Here is a 16802-nt window from a genome sequence, read left to right on the forward strand (position 1 = left end):
TATTTATGGACACTTTCACATACATTACTTCATGTGATTTCTCCCAAGCCCCATGAATTAGTTTTGCCGTGATACTTATCCCTATTTTCCAGATAAGGAAATTGAGGTTCAGAGAGGTAAAGAGATCAACTCAGTGGCAGAACCAGGGTTAGAACCTCTGCCTCCCGAGTCCCAGCGTTCGTTTTGCAGCCCCTTTGGTCTGTTCACGTGCACTCCTCTCCCCTACAGATCATTTGTCCAGGGGCTGCAGGCCCTCCAGCTGCAGCCCCAGCCTGGGCCATGTCTTCTTCAGATGAAGAAACACTCAGTGAGCGGTCATGCCGGAGCGAGCGGTCATGTCGAAGTGAGCGGTCTTACAGGAGTGAGCGGTCAGGGAGCCTGTCTCCCTGTCCCCCAGGGGATACCTTACCCTGGAACCTGCCTCTGCATGAGCAGAAAAAGCGGAAAAGCCAGGACTCGGTGCTGGACCCTGCGGAGCGTGCTGTGGTCAGAGTCGCCGGTAAGAGAGGCCTGGACTGAGCTGGGTGCTGTGGGTGTCCTGGCTGGGGGTGGGGTGGTGGAGGGGCCCTCCCCTGGGCTCTCCGACAAGCCAGCTGGAGTCCAGTTTGGAGTTGTTACTACTGGAAAAATGATGAAAAGACATTAAAGAAAAATTTGAAAGAGGAAAGTCCGCCACTCCTGATCCCAGTGTGCTAGCATGAGGCCCGTTTTCCTTTTTCATCTTCTTCCCTGCCTTGGTCCCCATGCAGTTGTATTTTCCATGTAGTTGCTTGCCTTCCTTCATGGCTCATGCACCATTGTGAATCTGATTTTTTTCTACTCACTCCTACATCAAAAAGATTTTCCACATGACATCTCAGGCTTTATATTACCATTTTTAAAGCCTGTGTATATTTCACGATTTTTAAAATCCTACTCATTTTTCTTTTTGGGGGGGCCACGATGGACAATGCTGCAGTGAACATCTTTGTAAATCAAAACACTTCACTTCATTGAGTTATTTTCTTGGAAAAAAGTCCTTGGAGAAGGCAGTTCCACTCACATTGCCTTCTAAAAATGTGGTTCCTGTTTAGCCTTTCTGCAGAGTGAAAGCTGGGGCTGCTGCCCCTTTGCTGAGCAGCAGAACTGTTGCCAGGGCAGTGGTCACCTGCCCAGATGTTGGAGTCAGAGAGGGGAGGTGCTGGACTGTGGCCCCGCCTCCAAACAGCTGTGTGATCTGGGCAAGTCTCTCACCCCTGCCAGAGCCTCACTTTCCTCCTCTTGAGGATGCTTCCTGTGCAGGGCTTTTGTGAGGATTAGAGGAGAAAATGTATATAAAGCTCTTAGCACGGTTCTTGGCTCAGTAAAGGGGAAGCGCTCTCTCTGCTGCTTCCACCAAAGGCGGGATCCGGAGCTGCCTCCGTGGGTTGTGCTCAGCCTCTCAGGAGGCGTTGGTACCAGAGTGCAGATAGAAAGACAGACAAAGCAGTATCTGCAGTAAATTCAGTGACATCACCCACTTTCAATCCATCACCAAGGCCTGTCCTGCTCCCTCTTTTGCGTCCCTCAAACAATGCACCCTGCCCGCCTCCACTTTATCATCTCTACCTGTACCACCAAACACCATCTGATAGTTCTCCTCCTTCCAGTCCTGCCCCACTTCCTCCACATGACTGGCAGAGTATTTTGTTCAAAAATCAAACCTGATTATGTTCCTCAGCTGCTTACCAACCTTCTTTGGCTGTTCATCCCTGTGGGATAAAGGCTATATCAGACATCCATCAAAATTACCCCTACTCTCAGGCACCCTGCCACATGGAGCTGTTCCTTGACCCCCACATATCAGACCTCCACGCCTGAACTTTCTTCTCTGCGAGGTGGTGGAAGTCCCCCTCCTCTCGTAAGTGCCGCCTCCTCTGTCCCTGTTGCCCCAGAGGTATCCAGAGCTCCCTCCACTCTTGTATTCATGCTTTTCTCTCCTCTGTGTTCCCTGGTACAGTAGAGCAGTTATCCCATGGGGTGCCCGTCACTCCCTTAGGACTGTGAACAATTCCAGACCTTGTCTCATTGATTATTATTTTTTTTTTTTTACTGATGGTTTTACCCCCAGCTCCTTGCACAGGGCCTTGTGCATATTGGAGATCAACCAGTATTGAATCAATGAATGAAGGCAAGGAGTGTTGAGAGGATAATATGTGACAGATTGTGATCCAGGAACAGGCAGTGGGTTGTAATGGAAAGCTCGACAGGGGGAGGGCTATGTGGGCTCAAGTCATCGGGAAGGGATTTGAGAGGGGTTGAGCCTCAAGGGAGGAGACCTGGAAGACGAGCTGGAGAGTTTGAGCCCTTTTGTGGGCTTCCTTTGTGGCTCAGCTGGTAAAGAATCCACCTGCAGTGTGGGAGACCTGGGTTTGATCCCTGGGTTGAGAAGATCCCCTGGAGAAGGGAAAGGCTACCCACTCCAGTATTCTGGCCCGGAGTATTCCATGGACTGTACAGTCCATGGGGTCGCAGAGTCAGACACAACTGAGTGACTTTCACTGTGGGTAGTAGGAAGCCCTTGGCGGAAGGACTCTTTGGTCCTTCTCAAGACCTCTGGGACAATGGCATCAGTCAGTGAAGTTTCAGAGCTGTCCCTGTGATGTAGGAGGGGTTTATTTGTTTCCAGCCTTGAAGGGCCCTCATCGAGGGGTCTCTAAACGCTCAAACCCCTCATTCTTCTGAAGGCAGCAGGGCAGAGGCCTTTTCCTCCCTTCCTCACACCCTCTAGCCCGCATGCTCTATCACCCATGTGCACAGATGTGGAGCCTGCGGATATGGAGGGTCAACTGTATCATATCAACTGATCTATAAGGGACTCGGGCATCTGTGGATTTTGGTACCTCCTGGGGTTCTGGAGCCAATCCCTTGCACACACTGAGGGATGAGTCTACTTATAGATTCCTTTGTGATGAATTCCCCTCCCAGGCTTCTCTGAAGAGCCCCAAGGGATGATTTGCCTGCTGTTTAGCATTCCGAGTCTAGAACAGAAATGGACTCAAGGGGGCTCAATCCGTGAGGGTGCTGCTGGGTCCACTGAACCATGGGACAGGCAGGCCCTGTTCTGTTTCGGCGGCACCGGGACTGATCTTCTTTACATCCTGACATTGCCACGTGACTGTCTTGGGGAGGGGGCTGGGCCAGTGAGGCTGAAAACGGGGAGACTGCCATGGTTAAAAATAACTTGTGTGCTGCAGTTGGGCGTGTTTTGTTAGCAGGAGAGAGGAGAGGCAGCGGAGGAGAGGCGGGACTGCTACTTCAGGGCCCCGGCTGAAATCTTCCTGTGATTTCAGAGCGTGGTGGGGGTTCCACCAGAGTAATTAAGAAGGCAGCCTTCCTTCTCCGGCAACTGCTTCCTGCGAGGGTGGGAAGGGCACGTTTGGGAGACCCTGTGTGCTCTGAAGCTCTCTGATGTTAGAACTTACATTCGGGGAGGAAATGAAGTCAGTCTTATCCTGGAAGCCAGCTGAGGCCTGTGTAATTTCCTCCTCCCTGTGGGCCTGGGTTCTGAAGCGAAGTAGGGGTGTCTGAGTCAGTCTCAGCAAATGCACAGACTGCCCCGGTGCCCGGCCTACTCGGTGCGCTGCACGGGTCTCAGGGCCTCCCTCACGCTGGAGAGGTGAATGGGGGACCCCTGCTGATGACACATGTCAGATGGAGAGGCATGTCGGGCTGAGAAAACTGCTGATCTCAAGTCTACAAAATCAGAACAGGTTCTAGGGGCCCCACACATGCTATAACCAATTCTCCCCATCCTCATCCTTTCCCTCCATTTTTTTTTCCTTCTCTCTACTTTGCTAGCCCTATTCTCAACTCCTTAAGCCCAGCCACACCAAAGTGGAACATTAGTCATTAACGAGAAAACCTTGTTTCTGTTGATCATAGAGATTTCATGATAACAGCATGTTAGGTGGGACACGTGTTAGAATCTGAGGTCCAGAGGATTTAAGGGACTTGCTTGGAGTCACATAGGAACAGTAGACCCAGATCTTCTAACTCCAGGTACATCGCTGTTTCCATTCCCTTAGGCAATACCTGACAACCAGGCCAGCTAGATTTTTCTGCTGGCTACAATCTAAATAGCTGACTGGGCCTCCAGACTCACCAGAGAGTCATTCTGGTCACCTCTGGGAGAGGCTTCACAATCCTGAGCTATAGAAAAAAGCAGAGACAAAGATCTAGTAGAGTTTGCCCCTTGGGAGCCTTTAGCTCTCTGTTATTGAACAGCAATAGAAATACCCTTATTCACTGGTGAAGGGTGGGCAGGGCCACATGGAAGGGGGGATCTGGGGAGGGTACTTGGGCAAGGAGCCCAACCCCACAGGCTAGAAGAGGGCAGAGGAGAGAAGATTGTATCCCTTGGGGCTTGTGAAGCCTGGGGGAGAAAAAACCAGTGCAGGACCCTAGTCACATGGCTGAACACCGCTCGACTCTAGGGGGCGCCATTCAGCTTTTGTCATTGTAAATTTGTATTTTATTGTGGCAAGTTTCCTGCAGATGGCAGTAAAGTGTCTGATAGAAGGGACCCTGTTTGGGCTAGGGGCTGGGCTGGGGGCAGGAGGGATTCCTCATCTACCTACCAATCAGGAATTCAACCATGTAACGTCATATATTCAGGACTCTCCCTCTTCTTGGCATTAATACTTAAAGATGACTGAAAATGGAATCACTTCTTCATGGAACTAGTTCAGAGGCCAGAAGGGAAAGAATAATTACTTTCCTGTATGTGTTGTGAAATAGGGCTTCCTAGGTGGCGCAGTGGAAGAGAATTGCCTGCCACTGTAGAAAAACAAGAGGTGGGGATTCCATCCCTGGATCGGGAAGATCCCCTGAAGTAGGAAATGGAAACCCACTCCAGCATTGTTGCCTGGGAAATTCCATGGTCAGAGGATCCTGGAGGGCTACAGTCCATGGGGTTATGAAGACCTGGACATGAATGAGCACCTGGGCATGCACACGTGTATTGTGAAAGAGGGGAGCACAGGGACTCAGGGCTGAGGCATGGCCTCCCATGAACCAGTAGAAAGCATCTGTAGGATTTGTTCTTGGGAGCCCTTCAGCAGGTGCTCGTGAAGTCATCATCCCCAGCACTGTTCCAAGGTGGTCTCCCGCAAGAAGCCTTCCCTGATTTCTCCACCAGTCAGACAGCAATTGTGTCTCTAGCCTTGTTTCAACTGGCCTTCTGTTAAAGCTCATTGTTTCCAGGTGTGTTTCCCTCACCAGATCTAGAGCTCACTGCAGTCAGGAGGCCCATCTCACCCTTCCTGGTTTTGCCCCAAGATCCCCCTCTGAGAATGTGGGCTCTGGAAGCTAACGGCTCTGTGACGGCTGTGAAATGCAACTTGATGCTGGGGTTTCTCCTGCTTTTGAGCCTAAGCTCCGCTACTGGAGTGATTCAAGGGCTCACCCTTGGGGAGACAGCCTTGAGAGCTGTTGCCTGGTCAGGGCAAGAAGCTTGCTTCTCTGTGCCCATGTGCCTCTCCTCCAGGATGGAAGCTCTCAGAAGGTTCCTGTTGGCTTGGTCATTCATTCATTCGGTTAAACAAGTGGGTTTAGCCCCAGCTGTGTGCCGGGCACTGTGGAGACACGCGAATCTGGAGTCAGAAAACCCGAGTAAATGATTTATTTCTTTGGGCTTCAATTTCCTTATCTGTACAAGGGAGGTGATGACATCTGATTCAAATGATCATTGGATGAGAGTCAAAACATGCCAGACAAATATGGGTTAACATGTCTGATACTGGATCTGGCATGTCATTCCTTGTTTTTCCCTGGACAACTAGAGGAGACAGTGGGGAGGGACTCCAGGAGGCCAGCAGTTTCCTAGGTGAGCAAGGAAGAAGCCCCAGTTCTCTTAGTCTTGTACCTTTTTTTGTTCACTCCAGGGCTTTGAGCAGATGGAAGTGTGTGTGCGTGTGTGTGTGTGTGTCTGTGTTTCTGGCCAAGCCATGATGCGAAGAATGGGATGCGGGGGCGGGGAGAATGGATGCCTAAAAATTCCATTGGGAATCCCTCCTCCCGAGCCCAAGGAGCCTCCTCCTCCTTTCTGGCAGTATCCTCAGAGTCCCAGGCCCTGTCCTGGAGCTCTGTTTCAGTAGTAGGAGAGATGAACAGGAGAGAGTCCCTGAAAGTGGGGCAGAATGAATTGTAGCTACACACCACCGGCTCGGCTCCAGCTCTTTGACAGTGAATCTGGGTCACATTAGCTGCAGGGATGGAAAGCGACCACGTGGGCAGAATTCTGTGGAAGCAGCAGAAAAGACAGCCAAGCTGTCCTTTCTCTGAGGCTCAGGGTCCTTGTGGGACCCCCCAGCTGGTCAGGGAAGGTGGTTGTCACATTGTGAGGTGCCATCTTTATGTTGCTGAATTCCCATCATGCTTTTTGAGTGACTTCCCAGGTGACACAGAGACAGGTTTGGAGTGGCAGTCTGACTCACCCTTTCTATTCTGAGAGCAGCTTAGAACCAAGGTTAGGAATGCGGAGGAAGGATCGGTTAACTTGGGGGGCTGTGAAAGGCTGCCATTTCTCACCGCCAGGGGTTTTGATGCCTCCAGAGGATCTGACAGTACAGCAGGGTCAGGGGCTGCACTTGTCTTTTATTCCAGTGGTTCTTCCCCTGGGGAAAGGTCTGTGAACACACCTGGGTGTGAATGTTAAGAACCCATCATCACCATCGTGCTATCTCGAGCCTGGCCAGTTGCTGTGGCTAGGACCTGCCGTGATTTGGCCCTGGGGCTGCCTGTTGCCACCTGTCAGGTAGAAGCTGGCCAGCTTCCTGGCTGTGCCTTGGCTTCCCTGCAGGAGCAGAGCTGGTACTCCTGGCTATAATCTCCGCCCAGACTTAGGATGTTGCTGCAGAGATGGTCTGGAAGACCCTGTATCCTGAGGAGTGATTATGGGCTGACATTTCTCTCCTCAGCTGTGTCCCACCCCTACCCCAGAAGGCACCAGGCTTTTGCCTTTGGGTCAAGGGGAGGATTCCGCCTGGAGCCTCAGTGGGTTTATCTCTAGGCATCCTCTTCCCTTCTCATTCCTTCCTTTCCTCTTTTCCTAAATTTCCATTCATTCACTCCAGGGAATGGCTTTGGGAGTTGGCTGGAGTCCCGGGTCTATCACTTCATCAGGTGGGTGACCCTGAGTAGTTACTAACTTCACCGAGCCTCACTTTCTCACAGTTAGAACGAGGGCGTGAAAGAGCCACTGCCAGGTGGATTACATGAGCTAGGGAGCGAGGGACTCGGCTGTGCCTGCTGTGCAGTCAGACTTGATACATGTTAGCTATTCTCATTAATATCATTCATTCATGCACCTGTGCGCTAATTTATGATTTGTCGATTTGCCCCTTTGCTCATTCATCGTTCATTTAACCATATTCCTAGGGCTGCTGTGTGGGCTTCCTAGGTGGTGCTCGTGCTGAAGAGCCTGCCTGCCTGCCGATGCAGGAGACATAAGAGATATGGGTTCAGTTCTGAAGTAGGGAAGATCCCTGGAGGAGGGCATGGCAACCCACTCCAGTATTCTTGCCCGGAGAATCCCATGGACAGAGGAGCCTGGTGGGCTACAGTCTAGTGGGTCACAAAGGGTTGGACATGTCTGAAAGCACACACCGACACCCAGGACTGCTGTGTGCTAGACTCAGAGTGGGCTTTAGAACCCAGCTGCAGCCTGTGAAGGCAGCTAGGATGCAGCGTGAACTGTGCACATTGCAAGCCCAGAATTGTGAGGATGTTCTGAGAGGGAAGGGCTTCCTTCTACTTCTGCCCTGCCTCTTAGCTTAAAGCAATGATGGCATTTGATCTGCGACTTGGAAAAGACATAGGAATTTGTCAGGACAACCTGAAGAGAGAGGGCATGTCCCTGTTGCTTGTTTCTGTTCTTGCTCTTCTTTCTTTGGCCTCAGTAGGAAAGATGGAAGGGAGGTGAAGAGAGAACAGTTGATGGGAAATAGGATGAAAGAATCCAGAGGGTGGTTTGGGGAGTTGAACTCTGGACTCAGTCCAGGAGCTCCTGAGAGCTGATGCCAGCTGGGATCCCCTAGTAAACAGTAGTTGGAAAAGCTACTGTGTTTTGAGTCCGAAATGTGTGCCAGGCATGAACATATATTGTTTAATCCTTATGGAACCTTGGAAAGTTGTTGCTATTCTCCCTTTTTACAGAAGAGGAAAGTTGAGGAACTTGTTTGAGCTCATACGGTTGGCTAATAGTGGACCTGGGATACAGTACTGAGCCTGCACAGCATCCCTGAAACACAACATGGACACGTGCTCTTTGGAGATGCTCATTGCTGGCGCTCAGGTTGGCCTAACTCCAAATCCCCTGCCTTCTGCAGAACACTTCAAACATACACTATAAAGCTGTGAGAATACAATAACCTCCCATCACCCAGATTCAAGAATTATCAATTCATGGCCAATCTCAGTTCATAACATTCCCCAATTCCGCTTCCCCAGTTACATAGATGTAAATTCCAGAAATCACATACTTTGAGCTCCCACAGGTTTCCCTGGTGGCTCAGTGGTTAAGACTCTGCCTGCCAATGCAGGACACATGGGTTTGATCCCTGGGTCGGGGAGATCCCCTGATGTAGGAAATGGCAATCCACTCCAGTATGTCTTGCCTGGGAAATCCCATGGACAGAGGAGCTACAGTCCATGGGGTGGCAAGAGTTGGACACAACTTCGTGACTAGACGATAACACTTCTTAGCTATTCCATTGCCTTTTCCCCCATGGGAAGTATATCAGTTTATTTGCTCAGTAGTTCTGTCTGAAGTCTGGCCAAATTCCATGGAACCATTTCACAGAAGTGCGAGGAGGGCTTTTTACTCCTGGCCCAGGGGTGTGTCGGTGTCGCTCGTCTGATCCTCGTTTCCTCCCACCTTGAGGTTCATGCCCTGCTCCCCGGACACACAGAGCTAGGCTGGAGCACACCTGGTTCTGTGTCTGAAATCTTGATTTCTGAGGGTGGTGTCTGTCTGGTTTGCCTAAAATACTTCAAATCCGCAGACCCTGGGTTTGAATCAGCACCCTGCCAAAGTACTTGAGGAAAGTACCCCCAAAATAGATTTTTGAGGATTTGGTCTTGAGAGACTGAAGTTGAGATGCAAAAGGAGTGAAATCTTTTAAAACCACGTGCTGTCTTGTGTTCAGTTGCTTCAGTCCTGTCCGACTCTTTGCTACCTAATGGACTGTGGCCTGCCAGGCTCCTCTGTCCGTGGGATTCTCCAGGCAAGAATACTGGAGTGGGTTGCCGTGCCCTCCTCCAGGGGATCTTGTCAACTCAGGAACTGAACCTATATCTCTGGTGTCTCCTGCATTGCAGGCAGGTTCTTTACCCACTGAGCTACCCGGGAAGCCCTAGAGGGAAGGAATTCTGTTCTTGTGCGAATATCTGTAATTCAGCCCCAGGTCTACGCTGTCACTGCTGAATTGTTCCATGTGACTCTGACCTTCGGCAGGAGTAGCCACTGCTCTCTAAAGCCTGAGGTAGTATAAGCTGGGGAGATGTTTCAAGTGGAGGGGAGTTTTGTAGGTTACAAGCCACACCCACTAATTTGAGGAGCCTCCCAATTCCCCAAGGGGTCCAGACTGCCCGTGGCCCTGTTTGGTAGGAACTTCAGAGGCCCCCCACCCTGCCGGATGAGGCCCTCCCCTGACCCAGAGCAGGAAGGGAGATTGGGTGTGGTTGAGCACACGGGGCTCATGTCAGCCTCGATTCCTTAAAAAGAGAAAATAAAACATATTCACAGAGATTAGGAGATTGGAGAGGGGCCAGTACCTTTTCCAGCTTGTACTGATATGTTTTAAGTGCTAAGCTTTGTGCTTAGGTTCTTCTATGCTTTGTTTGACCTAATCCTTGAAATAACTTGAGGAGGCAGACGTGCTGCAATTGAGGAAACAAACCCAGAGAGTTGGGTAACTTGCTCAAGGTCTCCCAGCCAGTGAGGGACCAAGCTGGGAATGGCACTAGCTCTGCCTAGGCTAACCCACTGCTTCCCCCATTACAAGGAACAGTAGTTTAATAATAGCTAACATCTGTGTGCCACTTCAAGGTTCACGGAATGTCTTAACACCCATTATCTCCAAGGAGCCTCAGGAAGCCCGGGGTGGGCAAGTTATTCCATGCCCCTTTGAGACTACTGCCTATCAGGGGTCCAGCTTCTGCTCATTTCCCCCAGTAAGGATTGAAGAGTCTTTGGCATCGGCTCTGATAAGCCAGAGGAGAAGGCCCAGGGAGAGGCTGAGGTGGAGAGACTTGGCCAGTTGCTATGGTAACCCAGATGGCTGAGTAACCATTTTGAGGGTTGCTATGGTGACAGGGTGATGGGCTGCTGGGTGGCTGGGATCTTGTCTTTCTGGGTGGCTGGCACCCTCCAGGCCTCATAAATTAGTGGTGTTGAACTTTCAGAAAGGAAGAGGGCAGCATGATAGTGGGCAAATTCCTACCCCAGAAGCAGATTTGGAAACTTTAGGCAAAGTTTAGCAAGGGTTTCCAGGGGCTGGGCTGAAAAGGAGCTTTGGCTGGGACTAGCTAAAGCTGATGTCTAAAAGGATGGTGGGGCTGGGCCTGGAGGTAGGTCTAAGCCTAGAACTAGGTTTTCTTCCACGAGTTGGCCAATGGATAGCCTCTTTAGTGTCTGTCTGTCTGGTTGGCTGGCTCTGGCTACTGTTAGAGCACAAGAGACAGTGTACCTTTGCAAAGAGGACCAGAGAAAACACACACACACACCCCCTCCCTACTAGCAAGTAATTTATTTATAAAGCAGCAATTAACACATGTAAAATAATGCAGCATGAGCCAAACTGAAGAAGTGCTAGGAGTAAGCCTTCCAAAGGCTGGAGGAGCACCAGCAGGAGAAATGATTTGCACTTCCCTATTTCCTCTCTGTGCACGACCTGCCCTCAGCTCTCGGCCACTGAATTGGACTTAGTTGTCTTGAATCACAGATCTAGTTCACAGCCCCCACCTCTGTGTGTTTTCAGCAAGGCACCCTTGCCTTTAGCAAATATTTACTGAGCACCCATTAGGTGCAAAGCATTGTGTTCGGCCGTATGATGAAGAAAGTGAAATCAATTCTTCTGCCTCAAAGAATTTGTGAACCAGGGCACTAGGAGGCAGTGATGTAGGTAGATTGCCTGCACAGTATACGTGGCTGCCCCAGGAATGGGGAAAGAATGGGTTTGTGGTTGGGATGTTTGAGAAGAGCCTCTTCTATCTGAATTGACTAAAAAATAACCTCAGGTCGTTTTCAGGTGAGCTTTTACAAGATGTGCAGGGGATCATTAGATGGAACTGGGGATGGAGGACATTCCAGGCGAAGCTTCTGAGTTTGATTGTTAGGGATAAGGGAAATCAGATTGTAAAGGAAGGTAGATGTCAAAATATGGAGGACTTTGAATGCCGGGCAGAGATAAGGGAAGCTGTGAGAGAAGCATACTTTCTTAAATACCCTTGCCTTCTATGGAGTCAGAAGCCACAGGCAGCTGAGTATTTTAGGATCATCTGGTTCAGTCATTCATGCATTTAATCGAAGGTTAAAACAAATATTTAATCAGTACCCTCTGGGCCAGGTCATTTGCTAAATGCTAAGGATCCTGTGGTGAACAAGACACACAAACAACAGCCCTCAGGGAGCTAGTGACTTAGTAAGGAAGGAAGACACTGAACCTGTAACTTCAGTGTGATGGTTATTACCCGAGGGGAGTAGAGAGGCAGGAGGGCCTACTAATCCGAGAGATTTCAGCAGAGGCCTGAGCAGGAGCGAGCCAGGAGAAAAGAGGAGAGCAGTGGAGGGTTCTGGCCTGGGAGAAAAGCAGGTGGGGAGGCCTTGAGGAGAGAGAGCCCATAGGAGGTGGTGAAAGAAGTTGAGCCTTAGGGAGAGAGGCACCTCGTGAGGCTTTTAAGAAGAGGACACTCAGAGAAAATAGGGCTTTATTTACTTGCATTACCCCTTCCCACCACTAGATGCCCTTCGGAGTACACCTTGTCTCCTTCAGCTTCCCCTTGGCAGCCTCTTTGGAAATGCAACAGCAGTCTCACTATTGGAGCAAAGGAAAATCATGGACCAAAAGGAGAGAGCCTCAGAGCTGTCCCAATTGTGTGGTCTGGCTATAAATTTAGACGGTTGCCTGGAAAAAACTAAAAACTCCCCTGCCTAGGCTTCATTCTTCCCATCACTCCCCACCCCCCCAGCAGCCGCTTTGTTCCTCTATCCTTGTAAAATTTTCTCTGTATAAAACGGGAACATCAGCCAAACATGTGGACTTCCCCTTTTCCATTCATTAGAAGAATGCATTACTTCAAAATCTCTTGGGAGCATTTAAATGCAAATCGTGTCAAGAAGCCCTTCTAGCCACAACCCAAACCAGAACTTTCTTCCTTAATTACCATGCTTCTTAATGGCATCTCAACCCCTTGCCCTCTCCCTCAGATCACCCCCAAAGCCTCCAACAAAGCCTGGTTCCCAGAACAGATTCTCATTCCCTTCCTGCACTTGCCTTTCCTCACCTTTGGCAATTCTTGAGCAACCTGCTCACTAAGTGCTGCATGTAGCAGCCGCAGGAAGGGATGGAGCAACTTTCCAATTTACTGTGCTGAAAATGAGGAGGCAGATACTGTTTGGGGACGAGGGTGGAGGTGTGTGTGTCTGTATGTTTGTGTCTGGGCTTTCCTAGCTCCTCTGCTATGAAATAATATAGGAAATGCAGATGACTCAGCATGAATAGAGTCAAGATCCTCAGAGTTAGCATTTCTATATTCTCTGCTGTTTACGAAAAATGTGCTTATGCCATCAATCACTGACTTCTGCATCCTGCATTTTCTACTGAAAGCCTTTTATTTTAAAAAGAATAAACCTCAAGCTTCTTCTCTTCCTTTTCTTAAACTGAGCTCATTAGCAGTTGATGCCAAACTGTGAACTAGCTTTTTCTGAGCACAGAGGACTAAACTGGAAGGAAACGAGCATTTGTCCAAGGCGCCTCCCTGTCTGTCCTCTTTCAGGCCCTTCCCTGTATGATCTCTATGCCTAGAAGTTGGGCAGGTCAGCAACATTTGATGGAAGAAGACATGATTAATGACTTGCTCACACAATTTCTGATCATGGTATGATGTGGAAACAACCATCAAGCACCTATTAGTGAAAAGCATCATCTCTTCTTGTTATTAATGTGCTTGCTGAGCACTGATCAAATACTTGGCACTACTCATAGCGTACAGAGATGCAGGCCTTGCCCCGGGGTGAGAAGCTTCTCTTAAAAATCTGGAGAATGGGAACTGAAATGGAAGCCCAAGTCCCAAATTTGTCCGCTCAGTGTCACATGAATTCTTTTTTGACTTGCTAGTGCGCTGTTATTGTGAGATCAGTGAGCCTAATTTTTAACTCACAACCACATTCCCACCTGCTTGCTGCTGCCCTCCCCCTAAACCCCCAAAATTAACAGACTTGCGGAGGCTGGGAAGGATAATGGCTAGATAGGTGTAGATGTGGGCAAAAAATCACCTGCATTTACCTGAGTTCCTCACTGCTCTTGCCTCAGTGCAGTCCATGAATACTGGCCTGGATGGAGGATCAGAGGATGTTGGGAATGCCCTCCTCAAAATGGTCCTCAGTATATTCCTACCCGCATTCCCCAGCACTCTTTCTTCATTCTTTCCCTTTTCCCTGAGGACAGAGAGTTAGTGGCTTGCCTTTTTCTTCTGTGAGCAGTTAGGCTCCAGAATCCTTTTGTTGCATAGCAGACTCTGTTCAGCCTCAGGTCCCCACATTTCTCCCTTTTGATCTAAGCCTCTGTCCCTATGGCCGTCACAGTGTAATAATATTCCTGTTGCATCGTTTCCCTGTAGATGTGTTATCTCCCCTCTCTCCTCTTATTCACCCCACGGTTCAGTCAGAATCCTGTTTTCCTTCCCTCAGTTGTCACTTCTCAGGCTCTGGCTCCTCGTTCTTGGCCTGGTTTATTTCATGGTGCTGGGATTCAGTTCTTCCGTTTCTGGAAAACCCTTTGTTCCTGGGATTCTTTGTGGTCTGAGTGTTCCCTTGGCCTCGCCCGGCAGCCCGTCTGGATCTTGCCCCGGCTTCCTCCTGACCGTGTCTCGCCCTGCGACCTATCTAGGTCTTTGGCCCGCTCCCTAACCTTCAGCGTCCCTGGGTCCTTCTCCAGCCGCGGCACAGGCCCAGCTCGGCTTCTCTCCAGCCAGGGGGCTCCCTCCTTTGTCCCGGCTCCGGGTGTGGGTCCGCCCCGAGTGGGGCAGCCCGCCCGCCCCGCCGAGTGGGCCCCGGGGCTCTCCCCCACCGCGGCGGCCGGCCGGGCCTTTCATCCCGACGCGCCGGGAGCCTCCCACCCGGCGGGGCTCGGGCGGAACGCCCCCGCGGGGGCCGGCCTCGCGCCCCGCACTCCGGCCCCGGCCGCGTCCCGGCCGCGCGGGGGTCCACAGACCCCGGGGGTGGGGGTGGAGGGGGTCGCGGGGGCTGCCGCTCGGGGCCCGAGGAGGCGGCGGGGAGAGGGGCGGGGAGCGGGCCGGGCCTGGCGCTCCTGACGGGAGGAGCCGCCGCCGCCGCCGCCGCCGGCGGGGCGGGCTGAGGGAGGAGCGGAGCCGAGGGGTGGGGAGGCGGAAACGCCAGCGGGACCGGCGGCGGGGCGCGAGCGGGCTGAGGAGCCGAGCGCGAGCGGCAGGCCGGACGAGGCGGGCGCGGAGCGGAGAACCGAGAGCCGGGGGCACCGCCACCACCGCCGCCCTCGGGCCGCACAAAGGGGTCGAGGCTGGGGCTGCCGCCTCAGCGCGCCGGCCTGGAAGCGGCGCCCGCCGGGGCCCCGGGAGAGCGCGGCGCGGGCGGCCATGGCCGGCTACGTGCCGGGTCAGCAGCCGGCCAACCGCAACCAGGAGAAGGAGTTCGTGCAGGCGTACGAGGATGTGCTGGAGCGCTACAAAGGTGCGGCGGCGGGCGGGCGGCCCGGGCCGGGGACAGGCTGGAGCCGGGGCCCGCGGCAGGTGGGGGGCGGGCGGGGTGGCGCCCACCCGCGCCGGGGCCGGGCCGGAGCGGCCGTGGGCCGAAGCCGGCTCGTTTCTAGAGTTGAGACGAGCCTCCGAGCCCTCTCCCACCTGGGACGGCGCCTTCACAGCACTAGTTACATTATGAGCCCTGTTATCTGGCCTCCGCTAGAAGGAGGCGAAGCCAGGCGCCGCTTCGGAGACGAAACGCGGCGGGGAGTGCGGGGAGGAGGAGGAGGAGGAGGAGGAGCCGGGGCGGGAGAGGCCACCCGTTCCTGGAGAGGCTCGGACCTCCGCGTGCCCGCCGGGGTCCCTCGCCCCCTTTTGTCTCCTTCGGCCTCCGATCAGTCGCGTGGCAGCGGAGGTTGTGAATCACCTTGGTTCCTTGGGGGTCGGGGTGGGGGGGCAGTGGGTGAGCATCGGGCGGGGTCGGTGAGCGTGCAGGTTTGGTGGCGAGGCCGCCTCCCACCCCCAGCCCCTGGGCTTCCAGCCTGATCGAGGCAGGGGTCTACTGGTCTTGGTCCTCCCCACCCCCTAAAAATTTGTCTTGGAAGCTCGGATTTCCAACCCCTGGAAGCTCTCTTGCTAAGCAGTTCTGCAAGTTAATGCCTTGTCCAAAGCCTGGGTGTCTGCAGAGAAAGTTTTGACAGGCCCGGAGGCTGGTGGACCGTGTTTGCCTAACTGCTGGAGGTGCCCTTTAAGTGGAAGCAGGGATGCGTGGCCTCGGTAGGCCCATGCTTTGATCTTTAACATCTAGTTTTGGGATTTTGCTTTGTGTGGTGGTTGTGCTTGCCACAGACATGGAGATTTCCCCAGAAACTACATGGGCAGCACTTTCTCCTGTTTTATTCAGCTGGGGCCCTTGTGACTGGGCCTTTAGTTTCTTTTCATCTGAAGGAGAGGAAACTTCAGCCCTTTTGACCGAGTCCAGCATACTTGTTTATGGCAGCCACTCAGTGAAGGGAAACTAATGAAGAAGCTGTAAAACGCTCCATCCCCCCGCCGTGCCATTAGAGCTCTGCTTGGGAATGCAGCAGAGAGAGAGAGAGAGGTAAAATGCTGAAATGGACCTGCTTAGGAGTTCTACTTGTTCCCTTCTGCATCAGCTCCTGTAAGCTGTCCAGGTTTTCCTGCCTGCAGCAAGTTTTCTGTCAACCCCCTTGTGGTCTTTCTTTTAAGAAATGTGGTTCATTTCAGTGCACAAAGGGATTAGATTGTGCTGCTGAACTTCATTAAAAAAAAAAGTGCTGCTAAGTGGATGGTTTCATTAAGTTTCTTTTGCAGGATTTTGGGCAACTCTTGTGCCCCTCTGGGCCTGTCTCTGGCTGCTGTAGCTTTAAAAACCAGCAGAATTAAAACAAAAATAAGTGAAGAAATCCCAGTACTCCAGTGGATCATCTTGCTGGTGGCCTCCAGCTGAAAGGAAGTGCGATTGCTGGCAGGTGAAGCTAGGAAAGAAGGGGGAAGTAGGGTTTGTTCCAGGAGAGGTTCTTGTGTCCAGTCCTTTTAGCTGTTTCACTCAGTTTGGCCTTCCTCTGAAGGACTTTGATCAGGTGTATAGGAATTTGATCCTTCCCAGACACAGATCTCTTTTTTGAGCAGAAGAATGAGTCAAAAATGGTGGGCCAGAGTCAATTAACTTGGGCTATATGAGACTGTTGTGCAGTCTGCTTTATGCTTAAGTGCCAAAGAATTTCTCTCCCTTCTCTGCACCATTCTCACTGGGAAGTCAGGGTGGATTAGCATCCGAACCTTTGTTACTTTGCTGTGTGGAATTCCTGCATTTTCCAGACTTA

At 51.8% G+C, this 16802-nt stretch overlaps 1 protein-coding gene across 10 annotated transcripts in view; it reads left to right on the forward strand.

Annotated features, from left to right (window-relative positions):
• The window catches only part of LOC102169353 (microtubule-actin cross-linking factor 1), a 340864-nt gene continuing 324290 nt past the window's right edge, over positions 229-16802 (forward strand). For 4 of the 10 annotated variants that reach the window (XM_018042111.1, XM_018042104.1, XM_013962976.2 and 1 more), the window contains exon 1: positions 229-499. In XM_018042111.1, coding sequence (XP_017897600.1) covers positions 280-499 — 220 coding nt within the window. In that variant the 5' untranslated portion in view covers positions 229-279. Of the gene's footprint in view, positions 500-14662; positions 14948-16802 lie in introns of those variants that run through there. The other 6 variants (XM_018042126.1, XM_018042139.1, XM_013962974.2 and 3 more) reach the window with 4 other exon arrangements.

Source organism: Capra hircus, chromosome 3 (assembly GCF_001704415.2).
Source record: "Capra hircus breed San Clemente chromosome 3, ASM170441v1, whole genome shotgun sequence".
NCBI lineage: Eukaryota > Metazoa > Chordata > Mammalia > Artiodactyla > Bovidae > Capra > Capra hircus.